At 39.7% G+C, this 24,869-nt stretch overlaps 1 protein-coding gene across 1 annotated transcript; it reads left to right on the forward strand.

Annotated features, from left to right (window-relative positions):
- Window positions 1-8,201: 8,201 nt before the first annotated feature.
- LOC124139385 (ventral anterior homeobox 1-like) lies at window positions 8,202-18,398 on the forward strand. The gene is made up of 3 exons (XM_046506419.2): window positions 8,202-8,715; window positions 16,892-17,079; window positions 18,023-18,398. Exons 1-3 carry the CDS (start codon window positions 8,571-8,573, stop codon window positions 18,233-18,235), a joined length of 546 nt encoding a protein of 181 aa, XP_046362375.1. The 5' UTR covers window positions 8,202-8,570; the 3' UTR covers window positions 18,236-18,398.
- Window positions 18,399-24,869: the final 6,471 nt, after the last annotated feature.

Here is a 24,869-nt window from a genome sequence, read left to right on the forward strand (position 1 = left end):
GAATTACATTTATTCCATATTGTAACATTTGAGTCAGCCGAGCAAGAGACATACGTTGTAACGACTCGTATATGTCCAGCTGGGATTTCCAACTGTACCAGGACAGGTACACTCTTATACAAGACTCGTAGACCGGTAATGTTTTCATGCAGTTCTTACCTAACAATGCAATTTATGAAGGGATGTCGCAACAGCCGGCTTCGTCGCTTATGGAAGGATTCAATGTAGATTACAACACTGCATTTCATCGATATCCACAGGATCTGAAACCTATTTAGAATTCACATCAACATACAATGTCTTCTACAAGCAACAGATGTCCTGTCTCTCTTTTCTTCTAAACGATACATAAAGAGCGTGATAATGGTCTCTAAATAATTGCCTGTTCGATATCAAGATTTTATATTTACTCCACGTGACGTTAACTTCATAGTATTCGGTTTAACGCTGCTTTAAACAATTATGCTAAATTGTATGTCAGACAAGCCACGTCAGGACAGACTTCGTTCTGTGGCATATTTTGGGAACGGGAAGGTTGAGATAGCAAGCACATTGTGGCAATGTTGGATTATGTGGCGTTACGACAAAACCACTTTTGATTGAAGCTGCCGTTATCAGAACCTACATGATGTTAAGGACTGGACTCCGAGGCTACCTCGCATTAGGGACTACACTATATATCGTCACGTGTTTCATACTCTATCACAACACACAGGATCGCACAGACAGGGGACCGAGAGCCTACCCAGGCCTGTCACCCTATCCACTGACAGGCGAATGTCCACCGGATCCGGCCAATCGACAACCTAATACAGTGTACGTCAATTTGACAGAGGACGTTTACCTCTATACAGCGTTCTATGACGGACGACTAGACACAGCGTATATACGCTTGATGGGAATTAACAATCGTGTGAAAAATAAAACTAAACTTTGGTGCCATTTCGTTTCAGATGTGGCACACGGGGGAACGATTCACCACGTGACCAGTGTGACTGATTACGAAATGTGTGAGAGTCATAATTATCATTTCGCAGGATGGATATGGTCTTGCGTTGTACCGGAAGTGTACGTCGTTCAAGGGAGACAACCGTGCCATGTGCGTGTGGGTCTATCAGAGGATGACATGTCAGCGCCTAGTGTGGACCTACCACTGCTGGGTACAGGAAGCTCGGCGAAACAGCCACGAGTTGATTTCACTGTTTGTGTTCCTCCATTGTACGGCAGTCTCTCCGTTCATGATATTGTTCAGTTTGTTGAAGTTACTCGTATCCTGGGAGCAAATCATATTGTTTTCTATGATCTCAACACTCCGCAAAATCTCAAGGCCAGTTTGAACTATTACAAGTCATTAGGAATTGTATCTGTGTTGCCATGGAAGATACCATTCAAACCGATTTACACTGCTCGTAAAAGAAATATTTGGTATCATGGGCAATCTATTGCAGCCAATGACTGTCTTTATAGGCATATGTTTTCAACAAAATTCATAATTTTTAGTGATCTTGACGAATTTCTAGTACCGCGTGACCCGGATATGACGTCATGGAAGGATTTGACAACGAATCTCTACACACCCGGGCTATGCGGCATCAGTTTTGAAAGAATCTTATTTAACATAAACAAAATGTATAACGTTTCTAAAGTCAAACTGACCGTGTTTAATGCCTTGGGTAGGAGAGGAACGCCATCCAAACCGACTAAAAGTAGGAAAGTCATGGTTGAACCGTACAAGGTGTTCGAGATAGGGATTCACCACGTGAGTCGACCTTGGCCCGACGTTGCCAACTACACTGTCGCCGATATCAGCCCAGACAAAGCATTTATTCATCACTATCGACAGCAAAAACCTATTCGCAACGAGCGTAAGATTCGAAAACAACGCGGGTTGATAAATGACACATTACTGTTTGACAAATATCGATCTCTCATTTTTGAGAATTATATCAAAGCATTCAGAAAAATAAAAAGTTTGGAAGGTATACGAAACATTTCAATCAACAGTCTTCCTTAATTTGAATATTTATGTTCAATGTGGGTGTTACCAATGAAGTGTGTGGGATGAATAAACGCCTCAGTAATCATACTGCCTTTTGTTGCCATTGTCAAAGCGTGTTTACATCTATTAAAGACCTTATAATTATTTATGTATGTGAACTTCTCATGTCGTTTATCATAAAATTTTATCGCCATATTGATAAAGGAAATAATTATTGATTCGAATATACAGCAATGTTAAACTAACTTCCTTTCTTCAAACCGTTCACCTGAACAGGTGTTGCCCTGACAACAAAGCCTCGCCGGGGTACGGCATGTCGCAAAACCTCGCCGGAATAGGGCATGTCGCACTGTAGCCACTTCAGGCGAAGCCCCTTACCAATTGTTTGTTTGTAACAGTCGCGGTCCGACTGATTCGAGCAGATTCTCTCCACAGTATTCATTGTCTGAATATTTGCACCTCTTTAGGGGGTCTCATTAACTTTGTATTCATTCTCGATCACTTTGATTGACCAGTCGAAACCCCTCTGTGACGCGATGATGGAATTATCAACGTTATTAACCCACCGTGGGGGGATCGGTCCCGCTGCCCCGACCCCTCCGTCTGACATGCCCGGGGGTGCAGGGCGGGGTGGAACATGGCGAGCAATAACTAAGACATTACCGATGCAGATAAGGTGCCCATTTGACGACGATGAAACCTTTAATTTCCGTCATTCTGAACGCTGAATTAAGCACATGAGTTCTCCCGGGGAGAAAACATTGTTCCCAATAAATCGTGTTATTACGACCATATAATTACTGTTTAGGGGCAGGCAAATTGGCTAAATATAGAGACGGATGACGAACACTCTCCATCCTCTCTCCTCGTGGACAATTACACAACGACATCGTGGTGAAGGAGACACGTTACACATTGCCTAGCATAACGTGGCCAGCGACACTGACGTTGAGCATCTGCCTCGTGCAATTACGTCACAGAATTACGCAGAGAAGCCATCACCCATCTGTGATAAACTGAGGTTTGGCTGACTGTGGATTAATTTGGGTAATTAAAGAAGATGATAAACCAGCCTTGCCACTACAAATTAAATTGTTTGATAGGCATTATTTAGAAGTTGACGTATGGCAAAGTAGAGATATTGGTACAAATGATGAAGAGAAGATAGTGTTCACCACTCTTTATTGGCTGAGTCCTTCGAAACATTAAACATGTTCTGAAGAGTAAAATAAATATACTCTTTAGTGATAATAAAGCAAATAAATCAATTACAGTTCTTGAAAAGTATTCAAACATTAATAATGTTCACCCAAAATCATCCCCAATAAAGTTAACATTTCATTTTGAAACAAGGATTTCTCCTTAAATTTAACTCGCTCCAAAATTCACATTTACGGTAAATACACATTTTCCTTGACTGACATTTACGCAGCAAAGAATAGTTATACTATTTAGGGTATATAACACCAATGTTCACATATTCAATGTCATTTCAACCAGATATTTTATGGATAACAAATTCTTTATATGCTGTATCGACGACGTTTGGATAAAGACCCTTGCTTGTCGTCGCCTTTACAGTAAATAAAGACGTAACGGTTGTTATCCATAAATAATCTCTACTACAAATTATGTGAATATTGTTTATGTTTTTTTATGTTTTTTCTCTCTTATTTCATATGCTATATTTCATTATTTCAACCTCACGTCCTTCTTAGAAGGGAGAGATATTCTAAAATATATGTAAACTCGCAATTTCAGTTTATTTCAAAAATTATAAAAATTAGGCCTCAGGGTATAATACGATTCCTCTATATACGTATTTTTATTCTGTGTCAGCAAACTACATAGGATCGTGTTATAATATACTGATAAAAAGACAACATGTTAAATATCTAAATATATCTATGACAGTTAGTTTTATGGAAAACATCTTCTTTATTATACGTACACAACCTTTCAGAGCTACTTCTTGCCCCTTCAGGGGCGGTCGGATAGCCTAGTGGTTAAAGCGTTCGCTCGTCACGCCGAAGACCCGGGCTCGAATCCCGACATGGGTACAATGTGTGAAGCCCATTTCTGGTGTCCCCCGCTGTGATATTGCTGGAATATTGCTAAAAGCGGCGTAAAACCAAACTCACTCACTCACTCACTCTTGCCCCTTCATCATGTGTAATTCCGCATTTGAGAAGGTACTAGTACCTGGATACCTGCGGTATATAAATGTGTAGTTTAATTAATAATTCACAACGCGTTAACTGCGTGTGTGAGACCACAGCACGTCTATGTCATCATACAACACCTGGTCGTGGTGATGGAGATTTCACGCTATGTATATGCACACAGTGATTAAATACTAGAAGTATAGAAACAAACTCAGCATGTGATGACCAGGAAGCGTGTCGCATCGAACACCCCTAGTGTGGCCACCCTGGGTAGCGTGTCTCGCCGAACACTCTTCGTGTAGCCACCCTGGGCAGTGTTTCAACCACAAGCGCCTTTGATGGCGGCGCTCCCTAAACGTCACTACAAACGGTGCCTACAGCGTACATATACAACAGGTGTGAGGTATGTGTGTGCACCCGGAGGGGTGGAGGGAGGGAGCGGGCAAGCGCGGGTGAGGGGTTTAAACCTTGACGAAGCATAGTGGGCCTTCCTAAAACTGATTATAGCATCTTCAATGGTTCCCTCCCATAACGTAGACCTCCAAAATACAGACCTCCCAAAAAGCAGTTAAAATTAGCTCACTAATTCATCGCCGTGAAAAGACACCCCTTCAGAACCTGGATGCAGTTGGTCCACTGATGATAAACAAATGACTGATAATCATAAATGACAATGAAATAACATTTAAATAAAAAAATGTGAAATCTACCCAGCTTTCTTTCTTGTTACATGGGTGATACCATTTTACTTAATCAAGGGTACAGGGTACTAATTACTGATGCAACCAGCCATAACGAGTGTTGTTTTAACGGGTCTGCGTTTTGGCAGGTCTACGTTTTGGGAAGATACCTCTTCAATCATTTGGGCTGTTTATCCCCCCCCCCCCAACCCATCCTCTCTCTATCCTCTATCACTCTAAATTATTTAATCGCATGATAGAAATTGACATCTTCAGGTGGGATCCGCCGGCAAACAGCTGGAATATTGCTAAGTGAGGCTTTAAACAACAACAAACAAAACTTAAAGTGAGAAATTTATGAAAGATTTACAGAATTTAAATTATCCTCTTTTTCAGTAGTTATTCCCCTGTTGCTATGGACATGCATGAGTAACCTAACTACGCACGGGACATCTATTCCCCGCTTCTTCTCTGTGTCTTCTCCCGACGTCAAGAACAAAATACGGGAACGCCAAAAGAATACCCACATCCGCATCTGCGTTGAATCTGCCATCAATTATGAATATGTGTTTTATTTAACATGTATGACAGTTAGACAGGTCGGGCAGATGTAAGCTAGCACTCCCTGAAAGAAAAACTGACTAAAATACATGAAGATGAAATGTCAGTTTGGACACTGTCAGCGAATATGGTCATGGGGGAAGAATAGGAAGCGGTAAGCGTTGAACATTTAGTACATTGTAGCGCATGTTCCTGCATGTTTGGGAAGCAAACAGCGTTACAATAGGCGTTGTTCAACTCTTTACCGATACGACATGTGTGCGGAAACGGTGCTTGTGGAGAATGTGGGTTGAGTTAAAATACTTAGCAAACATGCTTCATTTATATATGCGCAAGGATAAAAATGATGACACGTTCTGATTTGCTCACGAGAATATTCACTGCTTCTTATTAAGGATTGTTAAAGTATATTCTGATGTCGCGAGAGACACTACTTAAAACATAATATTATAAACAATGGCATATCTAAGGTTATCCATATTGATTATCCATTATAATCTGCAGATTTAATTTTGTGGATTTGTTTTGCGTTATAAAGTCTGCCTTGTGATGCTTTGACTCAGTACCCACTCAGTGATGTCGATTCTTCTGTAGATAACGCCAATCGCATTCAAGAGGCAGTTAAAAACGGTGGAAGCATTTACCTGTTTCGTTGAGTAAGAGAGTGAGTTTTTTTTATATTCCAGCAATATCACTGCTGGTGTCCCAGAAATTGGCTTCACACATTGTACCCATGTGAGTGAGTGAGTTAGTTTTACGCCGCTTTTAACAATATTCCAGCAACATCACGGCGGGGGACACCAGAAATTGGCTTCACGCATTGTACCCATGTGAGGAATCGAACGAACGAACGAACACTTCGTAGAATACAGGAACCAGAAACTCCCTGGGGTCTCAAAAAATATTACGATGCTTTAGTGCGTGTTATACTTAGTGACTTTGAAATTAACAGGGCCAGGTCGGTACATTGTCTGCTACTTAACGAACTGTCACCATCCGTCAACGACATGCTTTTGATTGTTATTGCAAGGCAACCAGTTGTCCCCCGCATAGGTGCTCTACACCATACCCTACATTCCAACTATAGTTAAAGATGCGCTGGATCTAGATCACTCACACTACTGCAAGACACCCTCCTGCCTACACAGGGTTACAGTCGCGTGGGTCTACAATATCTGCCTTCATCAGTGTTCGTGTAAATGTGGTTAGACACGGGTGGCCCAGTCGTCTAAGGCGCAGCGATTCGCTCTGCAGAGTTGCATCCCTTGGGCACACCAGAAACCTATGATTGTGGGTTCGAATCCCGGTTCGCCCCGGTTACGTTTCTAGGTTTGTCAGCACTATACCCGTGCTCGTGGGTTTCACCGAAGCGGTAAACGTCTCAGACCTGCATCACTTCGGGCTTTCCTCCCACATTAAGCTGACACGTCGCGATATAACTGGAATACTGTTAAAAGCGGCGTTAAACCCAACTCACTCACTCACCCATGTAAATGTGTCATGACACATATGTTATGTGTGTCATTCTATTTTGTCTGCACGGCGTCACTGGTTATCAGCGAGAGTGTACAATCATCCACACTTACAAATGTTCCCATAAAGTTGATGCTTGTTGATCTCTTAAAACCAAGGGGGAGGATCGCTAGGGAATTGGAATTGAAACATGACCCATTACAATCCTTATCGCTTGTCATCAAATCCAAAATGAATGTCCTTTGTATTTTAATAGAAATTATAATGTAATCTTACATCACCTGCTTCAAATTAAGATTTATTCGTGAATGAAAAGTGCCATGTCATCTTTCCAAGACACAGAACTGAGTCTGTCTATTTCAGAATACACAAAATAAATTTGTTTCAACTCTTGGAGTCAGTTAATCTTAAAACCACGGTGTAATTCAGCAAACTGGTTTGCCACAATACGGAGCACGCTAACTGATGTTAAATATGAATATATGAAAAGTGATTATCTCTTTAGCAGATGTCAGCATGGACATCGTGGATGAATGCACCCTGTGCCTATCTCCGCTGTCTACTATTGTATATCTGTCACATCTCGACAGTCGATCTTATCGCGAGACAGTCGCGCCACTAATCCTAGCATCAACATCGCGCGGTAGATCAACCCAGTGGTCTCCCTTTAGCAATTACTCTTTTCAGCAATAGCAAGCAGAGACGTAGATGTGATATAATCAGTGAAACTTTTATTCGTTCTGGTAAATCTTGTTTTCCACCCGTACCGGCCTAAATATACCGTCTCGTCACTGTCGCGTTGTGTCAAAAGGGTTCCGGTTTGTACTCTCGTAGAATAGCGCGTTGGCAGTCGTGACACACCGAGATTGTATCAATGGTGCTCAGAGCGGATTGTTTTGTTCAAGACCAGCCACTCGGAAACCATGCACCAACGACAACTTTCATTAAAAAAAGAATAAACTGTCTGTATCTTATAAAGATGTCAAAGTAAGTATATAGTTTACTTTCAGCGCCTCGTATGGAGGTATATAGTCATGACATCAAATATTTACTCTGAAATCGTCTCAATTTAGATATAAAAAGTTGAGCAGACTTAAAATGCATGTTTGCAGAGTTAGAATCTGAAAGTAAGATTGTGAGAGTATGTCACGTGACCTAGAAGTAGCTAAAACGTTGATAGACTCGGCATGGGGGACTCTCCTCCCCATCTCTAATCAAAACGTAAAACTAGCTATTGTTATTTGTTCCATTCAAAGATTCCTCTTTTACGTCCAAACACTTAACATTGAGTCGAGCCAATCGGTTCATTGTGGAGAAGCCCCGCTGGCCCATTGTAGACGGTTGTATTAAAGAGAGGCTTGTTACCGTCAATACTCCATTGCATTGCGAACATCCACCAAAAGACACCTCCCTCCCTCTCCCTCGTCAACAGCTGATAGACGTAACGTTGTTTATAGCGACGTCGACAACGGCGACAAAGCGCTTTCCAAGTTGTTGGCAGATGAGGTGTTGACGATTTAACAAATAGTCTCAACGTGCCATGCTATAACACGAGGGAAGATTGGCAGTTATCACAACCTCCGTGGGATAGCTGTCATTGTCAACATTCCCAGATAGCCCTCGTGACGTGAAGGTGACGAATTGACAATTACAGGTATAAGGTGGAAACCAATTAAGGTGGTCACTTTATGTATGCGACTCAACTCGCGCGTCTCCTCCGCCGTCATGATGGACAGTGGTCAGTCACAGTGGGGCCGCACCATGAACGTCGGCACCAACGCCACAGCACACGTTGCGGGGACGTACCCAACATATTGTCAGAAGCTCACCGTCAAAGGTAGGATAATATTAGATTCATTCGGATACTGGTCTTTTCAATGAATTTGACATATCTGAACGTGTTTCTTAACTGACTTATTTTTAATGAGCGTAATTATCACTGACACAATTAATTGCTTTCTCAGGCAAAGTTACAGTCAAAGGTAGCTAGGGATAAGATGCGATGCCCTTTTTCTAGAATATTTTTATTTTCAACATGGATTATATATTAACAAAATACTAATTATGTATGACAAGCATGTTATTGGTTGTGACGCCATCGACAGAGATAACTATCATTCATAATAATTTGTTGGTTTTTTTTTTCATTTTTGATTACTGCCATAATGATACTCGTTAAATATAATCTTTACCAAAACATATTATTTAAAATTGATGTATTGATAAGCTTTGTATGATGTTATTTTTCTGCACGTGATACATTAAACTGAAATAGTATTTACTAATTGTATAATCACGATAAGCTGTGGTATAAGTAAGTGTATTATACATATGATTGACAGAGTACCTGTGTACTGCTACTCACGTGCCTCAATTACTGGAATCTATGTTATTTGTCTATACACTGTGAAATACAACACTCAATATATGGCCATTCGTGGAGCTGCACAAAAGAGTTAGTGTTGTGTATACCTACCTATACCTTCCAGTACCCCTTATCTCAATGTGTAACCTACACGTCAGAGGGTTTATTCCACTCTTAATAATGGTGCACGGGCCTTAAATGTCAGTGATGACATACAGTTTTCAGAAACAGGTTTTTGTAACATTTAAAAAGAAATTAATCTTAAAAGAATATTCATTTTCCCAAATCTAAAAAGCCTTCAATAAATGTATTGAAAACAATTAGGCCATAGAAACGGAACACGCTGTGGCATTACCATGCATTTATGTGTGAAATATGACATTAGTTAAACCATCTCCTTTCTCCATACCCTCTGTATCAGATTCAACACTTAGACCCACTCAGATGTACATGTATGTGGTATTCACGGTAAGCATGAGATATAGACATAAAAAATGGTACAACTTTATGGGCAAAAACTTCTTGCTTATTGCAAAATGCAATAAATCAAAATTTAGTATCCTTATGTACGTTTTCTTATTTACGCACCGACTTCTAGAATACCAATCAAACAATGGCATATATACATTTCATTTAATTCGCTGGTATTTTGTATTTTAACATAGAATCTATGTAACGTACACATTTGTAAGTAATTGTAGGTATTCTTGATTTAGTTGAAGTAAAAACGTTTTGGTTCTATCGTTTCGTTCTAATAATGGTTCTTAATGTCACATAATTGATACAGTGTTTGATTAAGTGTATTGTCTACAGTGAGATGTAGCTTCATATAACGGGAATGATGGCTACAGAGTACTTTATTATCTCATGGGGAAAATGTACATTAAGGGCTTCGTAGGATGGATCATTATAGTCATAAGATGTACACAATACACTTTTTATTTGTTAACATTGTCACATAAATGACATGAAAAAAGCGTTTTAAGCAAAAAAGGTACATATTCCTTCATGTCATTTCTGACCAGTTGCCTGATAAGAATGGTACATAATACATTTTTTCTATTCTTTAATAATGAAAACATGCTCAAAAGCAGTAATTTTACCATTTAACTATTTATCTGCACTTTTGTTCCTTTAACTTTTTTCTCTGACTACGATTTAAATGGTTCTTTAAAAAACGAATAGTTAATTGAATTAATTCGTTATTGAAAGTTGGTTTTCAGCACATGAAAAAACGTACATCCACTTCAACAGCTGGTGCACGCACGCGCTGAATAGGGGTTGGTTAACTCTCAAGTTGCATTAGATCAACAATCGTCTAAATCAATAAATTAACGACTGCGTAATTACCTTTGATGATTTATAAGGGTTTGTGAAAAAATAGTGCATTGAAACCAGGTGAAATCTGTTTTTTCTTCTCAACAGTCGATTGGTTTTGACTTTGGTTTGATTTCCGTCTAACTGACGCTGCAGGAGGCGTTGTAGGAGAACGAGGGGGCAGATTGGAGGTACTGGAGACAGAAAGTATTGAGACTGAATCGTTGACGTGAGCTTGCATTAGTAGGTGCTGTCTACAAGCATGATACTTTATATTTTCCCAACATAAACTTTTACACTTAATTTACATGTTGACGTGAAGACACATGCACGGGGTCTAGTTTGTTTATAGTCCGCGTCGCATGGCAGGAGTACTGCTGGTTTTGTTCGGTGTAAGGCAAGAAACACGTCTTACTTTTCTATGCAAATTGTGTAAGTACATTAAAGCAAATATCCGCATAATAAAGTCGATCGTCATTGGTACCTAAATTCTTGACTTTATATGAGTGGCGGGAACTACCGGTAGAACAGTCATGCATTCACCTGGTGTCATCAGGGGTATTTCCAGTGATCTATTCATAATTTCCCCTGCAAGTTTGCCTTTTACGCCCACTGCAATCTGTTTTCTCAGATAATCGAGACTGGTTTTTTTCTGGCTTTGACGCTTTATATTTACAGAGGAAACCCACAATGGTAGAATGTGTATAGTTGTTATTATGTTAGATGTTGGAGTATTAAGTAAGGATAAGATATATGGATAAACAACTTCTTTATCACAACTAGAAGCGACGTTTCGCTGTAATAAAGAAATTGTTCATCCATATATCTTTTCCTTACTTGTTATAAGGACTATCATTTTTTCAAAATTTATATCGAACGCATTTATACCTTATACATTATATTGTGCCTAACACTTATGTTCTTACTATTCTAATATACTCCTTTAATATATAATATAATTTCTTTATGCTTTATTCGAGAATTTTACATTCATCCCAAAGGCGATACATAATACCACAATTGATACATAATACCACAATTGATACATTATATAACAATTGATGCATTATACAAAAATTGAACAGAATATTTTTTTAGTTGAATCGGTTAAATCTATACAAAACTTAATGTTAATAAGAACGACAAAACCCGTTACATATTTATAAGAAATCTATACTGAAAGCAGAGTCTATTGTACGATTCCGACAATATCGTGAACATGTTTTTCAGAACCATTATCAAATAGTGAATTAAATCAATCTAGATTGTGTGGGTGATGTTATGGTTTATACAAGTATATACAACATAGAATACACCAATCTGAGCGGAAGACATTGGACTTGTGAGTCTGATTCATGCAGCATACCAACATTTGATTTTACCTTTTCTCTTGTATCTTACCAAATGATGCCCGATGCAATTCCCTATTTTGACTATTCCCACATACGTTCCTGTGTTTGGTCAAATCAAAACTTGACGTGCCTTTGCATGTGTTTTTGACGGGTGCCACCGGTGGGGCGGGATATGCTCACCGTTTCGCGAAAACCAGGAATAATCACAAATTTAAAGTGATTCAAAATCATGCATAACATGATATAGTCAAAATCGTATAATCGACTCAAGCAGAGACTTTTTATCATAATGGAAAGTTTTTTCTCGCTCTTATTTACCGATGCACAGAAGAATTAACTTAAATCTCACTTCGGCTGTACAAGGAGCGATGTACCGATGCTGGTATTCATTACCTATACGGTGCATTCTGTTCTGTGTAAATAGAAGCGACATAACCATTTCAATATCGTAAATACGTTGTACGATTCGACTACAACATAAGCACATTACAGTAAACTACTGTTATAACGAACACGCTTATAACGAACTGACCGATATAACGAACTTATTTTTTAGTCCCGGCCATCTGATGTATATATGCTGTATATATGCTTATAACGAACTACGGTTATAACGAACTAAAATTAGTGGTCCCTTTGAGTTCGTTATAACCGTAGTTTACCTTATATTGTTTCAAATAGTTAGACCAGTCACAGTTTAGCACATATGAAGACAGTATCCCCAGATAACGTTGCATGTTTAAATACACGTAGTGTGTATATCTCATAAGGCTAAGGTGTATGATATAAAACGTCAACGCCAGAGACGAATATCTGCCGAACACAGATTCCATTGGGCGTAAAAGGCAAAATAAATTCCACCATTTTCCCATTTTACATTAAAATATTACTAATCAAATTGTGAATCGAGTTGTTTCTTTGATAACATTGTTTACTGTTAAGACGTATATATTTTCAACAACGCAACGATTTGAAACGTTGGTAGACTGATACTAAACAACCATTTTTTATGATGAATATGTTAACATATTTCCTGGTATTTAAACATACGGGTGCATAACATTATATGTGATCAGTTTGGCGTATCGTTGGAAGTGGAGTTTTATAGGTATTCGGACCCGGCTAGAATAGGTCTTCAGCAACCCATGCTTGCCGTAAATGGTGACTATGCTTGGCGTCAAAGGCGACTATCGGCATCGGGTGGTCAGGCTCGCTAACTTGGTTGATTCATGTCATCATATCCCAATTGCGTGGATTCATGCTACTAAGCAGGACATCGGGTTGTCAGGGTCTCCGCGAGGATTACTTCAAAAATTCAATTATTAATTGTTCAGTTTCTGTGCCAGAGTAAGATGTTCTGACTTACAATGCAGTTCAAGTAGTGTGCGTTTTCATACAGATCTCAAAAGTATACAGATCAGTGTATGAACATATTTTTGTAAAACGGTTCATAGTTTAATTGACAATAGGTTGGCTGAGCGCAAATATTCGACAGAAAGGGAAAGTTCAGGTAGTTTACACAATGTTTATTTAAGAGCATTGTAAGTAGACGTCCGCCCTGTGCATTATGGGATGAAAATAATCTTTGTCAGAAGTTTTCAAACAAGTCATAATTATAGACGTTGTGTTGAAGTTTAAAGTTTTGTTATCCGTTAGTTGCAGTTGGGGTTATCCACTTGATCGTTTCATGGTTGTAATCGTCAGCACAGAAGCCAAGTCAAATAGTTGTCTATGTTGAATGGATGTATGGGTTGGTTGGTTCTATGATGGACGCTAGAAGTTCAGTTGCACCAGGGAGTCTATAGTAGTATTAAGCCTATCTACGTATAACCTAGACTGTCTGGTTATAGGGAGAAAGGATCAGCGACTATCTCACACATACTTTTCGGATGTCATATAGTTTATAGTAAGAGGATATATGTACACACACACACACACACACACACACACACACACACACACACACACACAATACATACATTTATTATATATATATATATATATATAAATTTAAATATATAAATATATATATAAACACATATTTATATACATATACATGAATATACATATACATATATATATGTATGTATGTATTTCTCTTCCGTTCATTTGAATAAATGTATTGAATAAAAGCACAAATAACTTCTGTCATGTCGCCTTGGAAGCTCAGTCAAATATGGAGGACAAAGATTATTTGGCTTAATTTAAACTTAAACGTCCTTGGGTTTTTTTTATATTACGTGTCATGATGCATCAAATTAAAATTACTATTCGTAAACTTGAAACGTCGACTCTTTTTCTGTTTCCGTTTCCATTTCGACTTTTTATGTCAATCCTACATTAGGTATTTGGCAGGACATGTTAACTTATAGAGTAGAGTTTGTCTTGTTGGATATCAGAGAGTATATTAACTGGTACACCTGTTACGATGCGCGACGTCTTTTTGCTTCTTTCGTACATGTGGCACACATTCTGGAGCTCAGTTTCGAGGTAAGTGTCCATGCGACAGAAAGCCAATGTATTTCAGACATGTCGTGAAGTCATGAACTGCACCAAACCACCCATTTTCATTACAAAAGTTCTCTAAAATAACGAATTTTACTATGTTATTTGGAAACCCAAAGCACTTGTCGATAATTGAACCTGTCCTTTTCCGGAATAAAATTATCCACGGTTGTAAAGTTTATTACCTGTCAAAACTTCCTGAAAACCAGATGTCCCTTGTCAAAAAATTAACCTTCTTGACAGCTTAAGATAAGGATATGATTTCAGGAATAATTAACTCCATTTTAACGAATCATGGCATCTCGCATTAATACCGACACTGACAGGAAATTTCAATTTTAGTTCTTGTAGAAATACACTTTTCTCACCATCTTGTAAACCGGATTGTCAAATTGCTAATGACATGTCTATTGTCACACAACAGATACTGTCTGCCTGTGACTAGGCTATTATTCTCTTATTTTCGATAATCAGTCAGCCTATTATCCCCCATAATTACCAGATTTAGCTGATAATACGGTATCTCAATACGCTCAGTTTCTGACCCAAAATATCGCTATTCAAAACCGCACCATTCAGGCAGCTTCAGTTATCTCCCTTTGGTAATATGTCAATATGTTCATTATTACAATGTTTGAAACGCCTGGTCCAAGCTTATTTACGATTTCTTACTGTCCTTCAAGCTGGGGACCATATAATAATTAATTCAAATTAAATGTGTACGTTATAGACATGTTTTAATTTATTAGGTTCGGTTGTCTAATCGGAAAGAGTTCGGAAAGTTTTATTTCTTTCCACAAAATGTTTGAGTAATCTGTCTCGGTTCGTTTTATTTTCGAAGAGAGAATAAGTGACAGGTTTTGTAACGATCCCTATATGTTATGCCTAATAACACAATCACACGAACCCTGTCTCCGTGAGATGACGGGCTTACAAAATGTTTACACACAAAAAGATTGGTGACACGGCCCCAACTCAATAATTAACTCAGCGGGACGGACTAGCGGAGAAAGTGCCTCCCTCCACGACGGGCTAATTATCCGTTATGAAGACGAAGACTCGAGATAGACTAGTTACAATTACACTAACTAAACGTTCTATAATAGCAGTTGTCGGGGAAATGCAATAGACGAAACTTCGAGAATCGCTGGTTTTGTTTGAACGGTTTACAGCCGACCGCCGAACCACGTCCATGCGGCTCTGGCGGAGTTAGATTGAGGCTTGAGTACAAACGATGACGCTGTTGGTTCGATGGATATTGTTTGTTAGTATTGTGAAAAACTCTCTGTAGGCGAAGAGCAGAGGCTTTGAATAACTAGCGAACAGCCTGGTGGTTCCTGAAGCCCCGTGCGGACGTTCCAGACGAATGTTAGACACATCAAGAGATTATTGTGAATGACGTGAGGACGAAATATTTGATAAAGTGGTCTTTTCATATTGACAAGAAGGGAAGAGAGGCGAGCCTAGCATGGCAACTCCAATTAGGAAATTCTATTAGCTTTAGGAGGGAAAATTATATGGCTGTGATGTCGATAAAATTACCCCGGTTTCTATAAGTCATAAGAATTATGGCAGGATATTTCTGGTGTACAATATCCTTTGTAATGAATATGATTATGTATTCACTGAAAACTTAAATGTTCGTGTCTTGAAACAGCTGTTCTATTTTAATGACATGGCAATAAAAGGATGTTTTGATGATGTGTAAATGTATCTTACAAGATTATTAGGGATGACGCCTACAGCGCATAAATCACAAACAGTTATATACAATTAAACTGGCGATTCCGTTACCAAAACCCCGGTAAACATATCGTAGTATGTATTAGTATGGTTGAATTCTCATTACTTTAATTAACATTATCTAAAGTTTTCATGGTAGATGAAGCAGATGATGGGAAAGTGGTTGATGCGTTAGCCGTTCACACACAGAAGGCGCGGGTTCGATTCCGACATAGGTATGATGCGTGAAGCCTGTTTTTGTTGTCCCCGGCAGTACTATTGTGTTGATGGAGGTTGTGTAAGATCCAAATCATACACTCAATTATGTTAATTATTACAACTCGGTCGAATTATTTCTGCTTACAATTGTCACACTAAGTAAGTACTAAAATAGATCCCCATATCTCATGTTTGTAGTACAAGCCGACTAAAGGGGGATCGTATGTCTACACTATGTGACCAGGGACCCGTTCCACAAAGCGATCTTAGCGCTACGACTGTCGTTAGTCAGTGTTGAAGAATAGGCGTTACGATCGCTCTGTGGAACGGGTCCCTGGCTTATTGCATGGACCGCCGCTCATGCTTTCAGTCACTGGTTTGTCTGGTCCACACTTGATTATTTACATGCCGCCGTGATGGAACGCTGACTGTGGCGTAACACAACGTTCATTCACACAGCATGGCTCATTAACCTGGTGAAGGTGTGATTTCGATGCCAGAATACACTATCACACACGTATCATCTACTGCAGATCCCAACGGCATGGTGAAGGAGCTAGTGTTCCCTAAAGCCCTGGACCTGGACCGTCCCAAGAGGGCGAGGACGACGTTCTCCTCGGAGCAGCTGTACAAGCTGGAGCAGGAGTTCCAGAGGAACCAGTACCTCGTGGGCAAGGAGCGGACAGAGCTCGCCAAGAGGCTCAAGTTGTCGGAGACTCAGGTAGGAGATAGTTCACGAACCCGCCTTCTTGTCGTGTGTAACTCGCCCGTTCTTGTTTCTTTTTATTGTTTAATGACTCGTGAAGATCTGGCTTAGAATAGGTCTTCAGCAACCCATGCTTGCCGTAAAAGGCGACTATGCTTGTCGTAAGAGGCGACTAACTGGGATCGGGTGGTCAGGCTTGTTGACTTGGTTGATGCATGTCATCGATCCCAATTGCGTGGATCGATGCTCATGATATCAATCGCTGGATTATCTGGTCCAGACCCTATTATCTGCAGACCGCCGTTATATATAGCTAAGGTATTTGCGGCGTTAAACAATTGTTATATTGTTTTTTAATATGACGCCACACACGGTAAGCCCGGGGGCGTTTGAGTAATCAACATAGACCTACACTCACGAATGAACGCATACAATAATGAACCCTGATTGTGTTCGTGTTAAGGTTGAACACGGTTACATTACCATTGGTGGCTGTCGAGAACACAACGACCGTCCAATTCTACAGCGGCACATTTGAATTACATTCTCAACTCCTCGAGGATACTCGATGTGTATTGAGAGTGAGTGAGTGAGTTGTGGTTAACGCCGCTTTTAACAGTATTCCAGTTATATCACGGCGCGTCATCCCGACGTGATGCAGGTCTTAGACGTTTACCACTTCAGTGAAACCCACGAGCACGGGTATGGTGCTGACAAACCTAGAAACATAATCGGGGCGAACCGGGATTCGAACCCACAATCACAGGTTTCAGGCTTGCCCAAGGGACGCAACCCTGGACGGCGAATTGCGGCGCCTTAGACGACTGGGCCACCCTTGCCCCCGAGAGAGGGAGGGAGGATACTAGTATATCTTTACGTGGCTGTAGGTATCTAGTCCCAAATACTTCAATTGTTTTGATACGACCATTACACTAGTATTTTTACTCTCTCCCGCCAGGTGAAGGTCTGGTTCCAGAACCGCCGTACCAAGTACAAACGGGACCGGGAGCGGGAGGCGGAGGCGAAGGACTCAAAGGCGGAGACTGTAGCAACTCAGAACATTCTACGACTGTTGCAAGCCACGCGCCATTACCCAGTGACCCCCTGCCCCGCCCCCGTGCCACCCTCCTACCCCTACTTCCAGACATACATACACCATGGCTTGTCTTAGGGAAAATCCCGACAAGGTGTTTTTGATGTGTAAGTGCGTGACTGGTTGGTTCTGACAGGGTGTTCAAGTGCTAAACATGTGTTCAGACGGATGACCTCATTGTTCGTCACTGATGAACATAAGCTATGGTACAGCTGAAACAGACACTCGTGTGCTTGAAGAAAGATTTCAATGCTTTCAATGGCTCAGGTGAAATAGACAGGTTTGGCGCCCTGGTGCTGTGATGCTCGACTGATGAAGATGTGCTCAGTGGATGAAGTGACCGCTTCCAAATGCTCAGTGTACAAAGATATTGATACAGATGGTGAGAAGACAAGACATGCATGAGCTCAAAGACAAACATAATCTACACATTGTGCTGATGTCAGTAGAATATCGAAGACGTGTTGGAATGCCTATGCTTGTATAGCATACATGGACATACAATTGTAAATGCCAACGGTCTGATTTTAGGGACCGTCCATTTGATATTCTGCGGCGGGGGAGGGGGGGGGGGGGGGGGGGGTGGTCTGGGGTTTTGTATTGAGATTAGATATTTTTCAGATACAGCTACAAAATCAGATATATTTTCTTTGAACAATGACCCGAATTGTTTTTAAAGAAAAACATCCCCATGTTACTTGAACATACTTATCATGCATGCATCTTCCCGAGGCAAGGGAGTGAACTGTCTATGAATGTCCAGTTTCCAATCTTGTCAAACCAGGTTGGAATTTCGTGGCTCGATCCTAGCGCCATCAGTGGGTATTAAAAGTTATATCCCTTCTATGTTTCCGAAATTCCAGCCTAGTTCGGCAAGGATGGGAACTACTTTTATAGTCAGTTAACTCCTTGCCTCGGGAATGTGGGATGCATGAAGCATGGGACGCACGTGCAACACACACGCCTATGTATTTATCAGGATATGAATTACTCCGCGTGACCTCAAAGGGTGATCTCAAAAGGTGACCTCTAAAGGGTGACCTTCCTCTGTGCTACCAACAGCTAAGAACATCTCTGTTCTTTGTACTGTTTCATATGCAGAGGAAAATATGTAGCGAAAAATAAAATTGTGTGTGTTTTGTTCAAATAAATACTGAGCATAAAAATCTTTTTTACGTAAACAGTATTGTTTCAATCTATCAGTGGAAACTTTTGTAGGTTTAGACCCTCGAGTACGGTAACTTGGAACATATTGCCGAATAAATCCAGTTGTGTTCACCAGAAGTCGAAACGACAAGACAGACATAGACACAGACGACCCAACAAAGTCGAAGCCAGGAAAGTGTATTGAAAGTCCATTCGTCATCGTATTTGACAATTCAGGTAAAGTTTAAAGAATTAAGTCAAATTAAAACGAACTAGGTCAAGACTGTGTGTGTGTGTCCATATGATGTTAATACAGTTAATGGTGTAATTGCAAATAAATGGATGTTGACTTCAACTGTCGGGACATCTCTGATCATCTCTGACAAGTCATGTTACGCAAATGCCAAACCTTTGCTTTCTGAAAACAATGAAACTGTGATGGCCAGATGTAGGAGTTGACCCTGATACACATAAGTATTGGCAAAAATATATTGTAGAGACAAGATAGTTTATGGATTACAACATTCTAACGGGGACACGGGTGGCCCAGTCGTCTAAGGCGCCGCGATTCGCTGTGCAAAGTTGCTCCCTTTGGGCACGCCAGAAACCTATTATTGTGAGTTCGAATTCCGGTTCGCCCCAATTATGTTTCTAGGTTTGTCAGCACCATACCATACCCGTGCTCGTGGGTTTCACCGAAGTGGTAAAGGTCTGAAACCTGCATAGCTTCTGGTTTTCCTCCCACATTACGCTGACACGCCGCAATATATCTGGAATGCTGTTAAAAGTGGCGTTAAACCCAACCCACTCACTCACTTTATTCTAAACGCGACGTTGCGGTACAGATCCTTATATCTTTGTCAAGCAAGAGTGGCACGATTCGCATCATAATAGATTTTAGAAGCTGTCAATAAAATATCTTGTCTTTGTTGTTACTTACCGACTTCTAAAAAGGCCAATGAAACAATAATATATCGATTATATATATTTCACGCTACTTCGTAGGTCACCCGCAATTGTAAGCAAACGAAAGAGTTCACCTTGTTACTTTTCGAAGTTTTTAACGACACGACTTATTTAAGCTGTATGATTTAGGTTCTTGGAATAATTGCTGCTATACTTTTATTTTAAGAAATACGCACACGAATACTCATAATTCATTGATTAAAACGTTAAGGTGTGTGTGTGTGTGTGTGTGTGTGTGTGTGTGTGTGTGTGTGTGTGTGTGTGTGTGTGCCTGGTATAGTATTAACACGCGTAGAATGTGGGTGTGGGTGGGTGATATAATATAGCACGTGTAGTATGTGTGTGTGTGTGTGTGTGGTATATAATAACACGTGTAGAATGTGTATGTGTGTGTGTGTGTGTGTGGTAAACTATAACAAACGTAGAATATGTGTGTGTTATACTAAAACACGTGTAGAGTATGGACATGCATAGCTTGCGTGTATGTGTGCGCGTGCGTGTGTTAGTGTTAGGGTATGTTAGTGCGTGCGTGTAGGGCGTAGTCTAAGATTGTACCGGGTGGTGAAGGGAGTTGTATGGTTGCCTTACTCTGTATCAACCACACTAACTGATAATCGAGCCAGTGAAGATACTGTGGGAAAACAGTGTTCATTTGTCGAGTCTATACAGAAGTCCATGCTATGTTTATTCACTCACAAGTGTACAGGACTGTGATATATCAGGGACTGGAGATGATTAACGTATTGTCCACGTACATTACGTGTAATCCCTTGTAACATGTATTTCGAAATACACTAATCTTGTGTAATTGTATTACTGCAATATTTAACGGAATGCATATTTGTAAATATGTCAGTCAATAAACAATTCCAACAATAATCAGCACTTGTCGTTTCTTCACTTTGAAACCGGTGACTATAATGAATAATTGGAACACGTACAGTGTATATGTGTAGATAACATTAATAGTAGCAAGCAATGAGGAAACACGTATAGAAATAAAAGAGCTGCTTTCCTAATAAACGTTTTTTGGAGATAAGATATTTTTTTCAGCTTCGGCTGCAAAGCCAGATATCTATAAAAAAATGAAACTATGCGCCTGAATATTTTTTTTAAGAAAGACACCTTGCAACAAAGTTGTTTTTGTGGCGGACAATTTTGTTTGGTACACAGTCTGAATTGTGTTTCTTTTACGACTGTATACTATCCAGGCAAACAATAGATGCTCTCATTAGTTTTTTCAACCAATATTTTATGTGATAAAATACATTATGTTTGCACTGAATACAGTTTTACTTATTTTACCATTATGATATTTGTAAACCGCTGAAGTCAGAGTTTGTGATTCAGAGCAAATTCCAACCTCACAGATTTGAAACATGTAAGGTTTACCACAGCGAAAAAATACGATATTGATATTATCAAGCATATAATTATGATATTAAATGTATAGTACTGTTATTAGTACAGATGTTATTTATCCTTGACCCAGTGTGGCTAATATATATATACATGCGCGATGCACCAAGTACAGATACGTACAGCATGTTAGTTGAACCATGCAGTACAACAAACGAAAACCTCAGTTTTTATAGTTAAATCTGTTTATGTTTAGATCTACAATTCTGACTCTGCATCATCATCACGGTGACATGCCGACAGAGTTTGACCGTTCTACAGTCGCCTTCGCTCATGTCAGTTCGTTGCTTATACTTGCAATATTAAATATGTAGTCTATGGATAACTCTGTACTGCCAGGTGATAACAATGATGTTTTATGCTCCAAATAATCCACACGTTTGCTAAAACGATGCACGTATATTTTATGAACTAGTTAGAAATGGGCATTACAGACAATAAAAGTAATTCCACATTTGGCATTGTATTTTTAACCTGTCCAGGCTCAGATTATCACCTGGTGATCACTTCACAGACAGGTGTGGGATATTATATAACACGTGTTGATGAGGAAGTAGTTTTCAGCTTGCACTGTGATGAGGACGGCGACATGTTGCTAACGGTACAATTCAAAGGTAAAAACATCTTATAACAATAAGAAATTATGAGTTATTGATTTCTAGTGTATGCATGTAAAAATCATTTGATAAATATCAGCAAATGCAATTGCATTTTAAATACTGAAAAGAATGTAAAAATATGCATTAAGTCGTTAGATAACCCCTGAAACCCCTTCAGTAATAATTAGTCCATACAAAGGCAATTTTCTCTAACAAATATAACTGGCCGTTACTACAGGCCGTGAATGGGAGAAATGTTGAGATCACAAGGGTTGTCTTCTTAGACACGAAATTACCAATCTGTACCACAATCCCAATCTCTCCACACCACTCACCTTTCTCCCCTCTCTTAACCCCACCTCGAAAATGATGGGGGTGAAATAACCACTGTCAAATTCGTCCCCACCCCCCTCCTCCACGTCACTCACTCCATCCCCCGACGAGAACCCGCCTCTCCTCTTATCAAATAATTCATTGACTTTATGAAGGGCCCTCGAGAAACCACGCACCTTACCAACAAACTGCGTTGTTGTTTCGCCCAGATTTATCTCAATAGCTTTTGTTTAAGACGAGATCTGCATGTGTGTTAAGTCTGAAACATCTGCATTGCAAGACCTTGCCAGAGATGGGACACACGCCCTTGAAGCAGTCTTAGGGGAGGGCTTGTATACAGCGGGATTGGGTTAGGCACTCAACACAATCGTCGCATCGTGACACAATGGATTTGACAATACCACGAATGTGGTTGAAGGTTGAAATGCTATGTTGTTGAAGACAACCGTGGGTAGATTGTGGGCAAGTAGTGTAGACAGCATACACTTGATATTCAGGGTAGATGCTGTTTTGCTTGGAGTCTCTCCAGTGCAAACATATCGCCCCCGTCACGTCGTTGTGCTGTTTGTCAGGTCGACGCTGAGGTCTCCGTTTACAAACCTTACATTTGTATCAATGAAAAACCTGCCTTGTGTTTAAGAATAAAGGGTTGAGCATCTTAGTTCCGCATGTTGGTTTTAACCGCGTTAACAATTATATTCTTTAAAACTTTTTTTTCCGATTTTATTTCCATTGTGACGTTCATGTATATAACGCTTGTGTGGTGCTGCCTTTTAAACATTCCCGACATTTTTTAGTTTGATTGACGTATCTCCGTCATACATGTAAGTATACTATGCATGTTACATATAAGTTTATATCGGACCGCTGATTGTGAATTTTGGCTACAGTGAACCAACTTTCAAAGTACAGATTCTCGTTTCCTGTGATCAAAGTGAGAGTTAGGCCAGTGATCAAAGTGAAAGTAATGCCAGTGATCAAATGAAAATGAGAGTAATGTGAACTAATGATACCCAGATTCCGGGTACAGCTATAAGTATAGTTAACTATCATTTACAGTCCTGTTACCGAATTGTCAAACCAAATACATTCAATTATGTCTGCGGACACTGCGGGCGTTATAGATCTGTTATATCCGTCCTGTACCTTTAATAGGCAGTGTAGTGTGGTGTGTGGATCTATTATATAGGTATTATATGTGGGTATTATATATATATATACTGCACGTGCAGTCTGGTGTGTGTAGAGTGTGTGGGATTAATGCGTGAGGTCTGTGTACCCACGTACACACACACACACACACACACACGTACACACACACACACGTACACACACACACACACACACACACACACACACACACACACACACACACACACACACACACACACGTACACAAACACACACGCGCGCGCACACGCACACACACACACACACACACACACACAGAGAGACACACACACGTACACACACACAAGCATACGATTTACTTCTCATTCACGGGGACTAGTTGTATTTGTTTTAAACATATTGTATTGACATTAGAAGGTCAAATGGATTGGGCAAAGGTTGTCCAACTTACATAACCCTTTCCATTTATACGGACAGCGGAAATTAGTGTACCAGTAAGTATTAAATATTGAAATAAACAGAGAGCAAACAAAATGCGATACTTAAATAAATGATAACATTAATAATATTCAAAAGAATTACACAAATTATCCCCGAGATGAATGATGTATGTGTACCAGTCATCTTGTGAGAGGTCGTGAATGGTAAAACAACCAACGTAAAACACTAAATATCCATGAGTAAATATTGTAGGAAAAATAAATATTAATCAAATCTTTTTTTGGACATATTATATTTTTGCACACTTAACAATAAAAAGATGTAATGCATTAATGAGCATCACCATTAAGAATTGTCTGGATCGAGAATTGACCTCCAACTGATAACATATTGTTAAATAAGTTTTATAACTGGGACAGTCGAGAAAACAAATTAAACGTTTTCACGTGGATTTTCACACAGGCAAGTACGTTAAGTGTTTATGACAAGTTGATTTTAAATATATATGCATTCTCGGACTACAGGAATGTCTAAAACGAGTATGAAATATTTTTCCTCTTCTGTCCCCTGATAAAAGTGAGTGAGTGAGTATGGTTTTACGCCGCTTTTAGCAAAATTCCAGCAATACCACGGCGTACCCAAGATAAGAAGTAACAAGGAGGTAAATGAATTCTTGG

The sequence above is a fragment of the Haliotis rufescens genome, unplaced genomic scaffold (assembly GCF_023055435.1).
Source record: "Haliotis rufescens isolate VD_foot unplaced genomic scaffold, xgHalRufe1.0.p SCAF_27, whole genome shotgun sequence".
Lineage (NCBI taxonomy): Eukaryota > Metazoa > Mollusca > Gastropoda > Lepetellida > Haliotidae > Haliotis > Haliotis rufescens.

Coding starts and splice junctions, on each gene's coding strand:
- LOC124139385 (XM_046506419.2), top strand. CDS start 8,571: ATGCGACTCAACTCGCGCGTCTCCTCCGCCGTCATGATGGACAGTGGT. Junction 8,716..16,891: donor TCAGAAGCTCACCGTCAAAG/GTAGGATAATAT, acceptor CATCTACTGCAG/ATCCCAACGGCATGGTGAAG. Junction 17,080..18,022: donor TCAAGTTGTCGGAGACTCAG/GTAGGAGATAGT, acceptor CTCTCCCGCCAG/GTGAAGGTCTGGTTCCAGAA.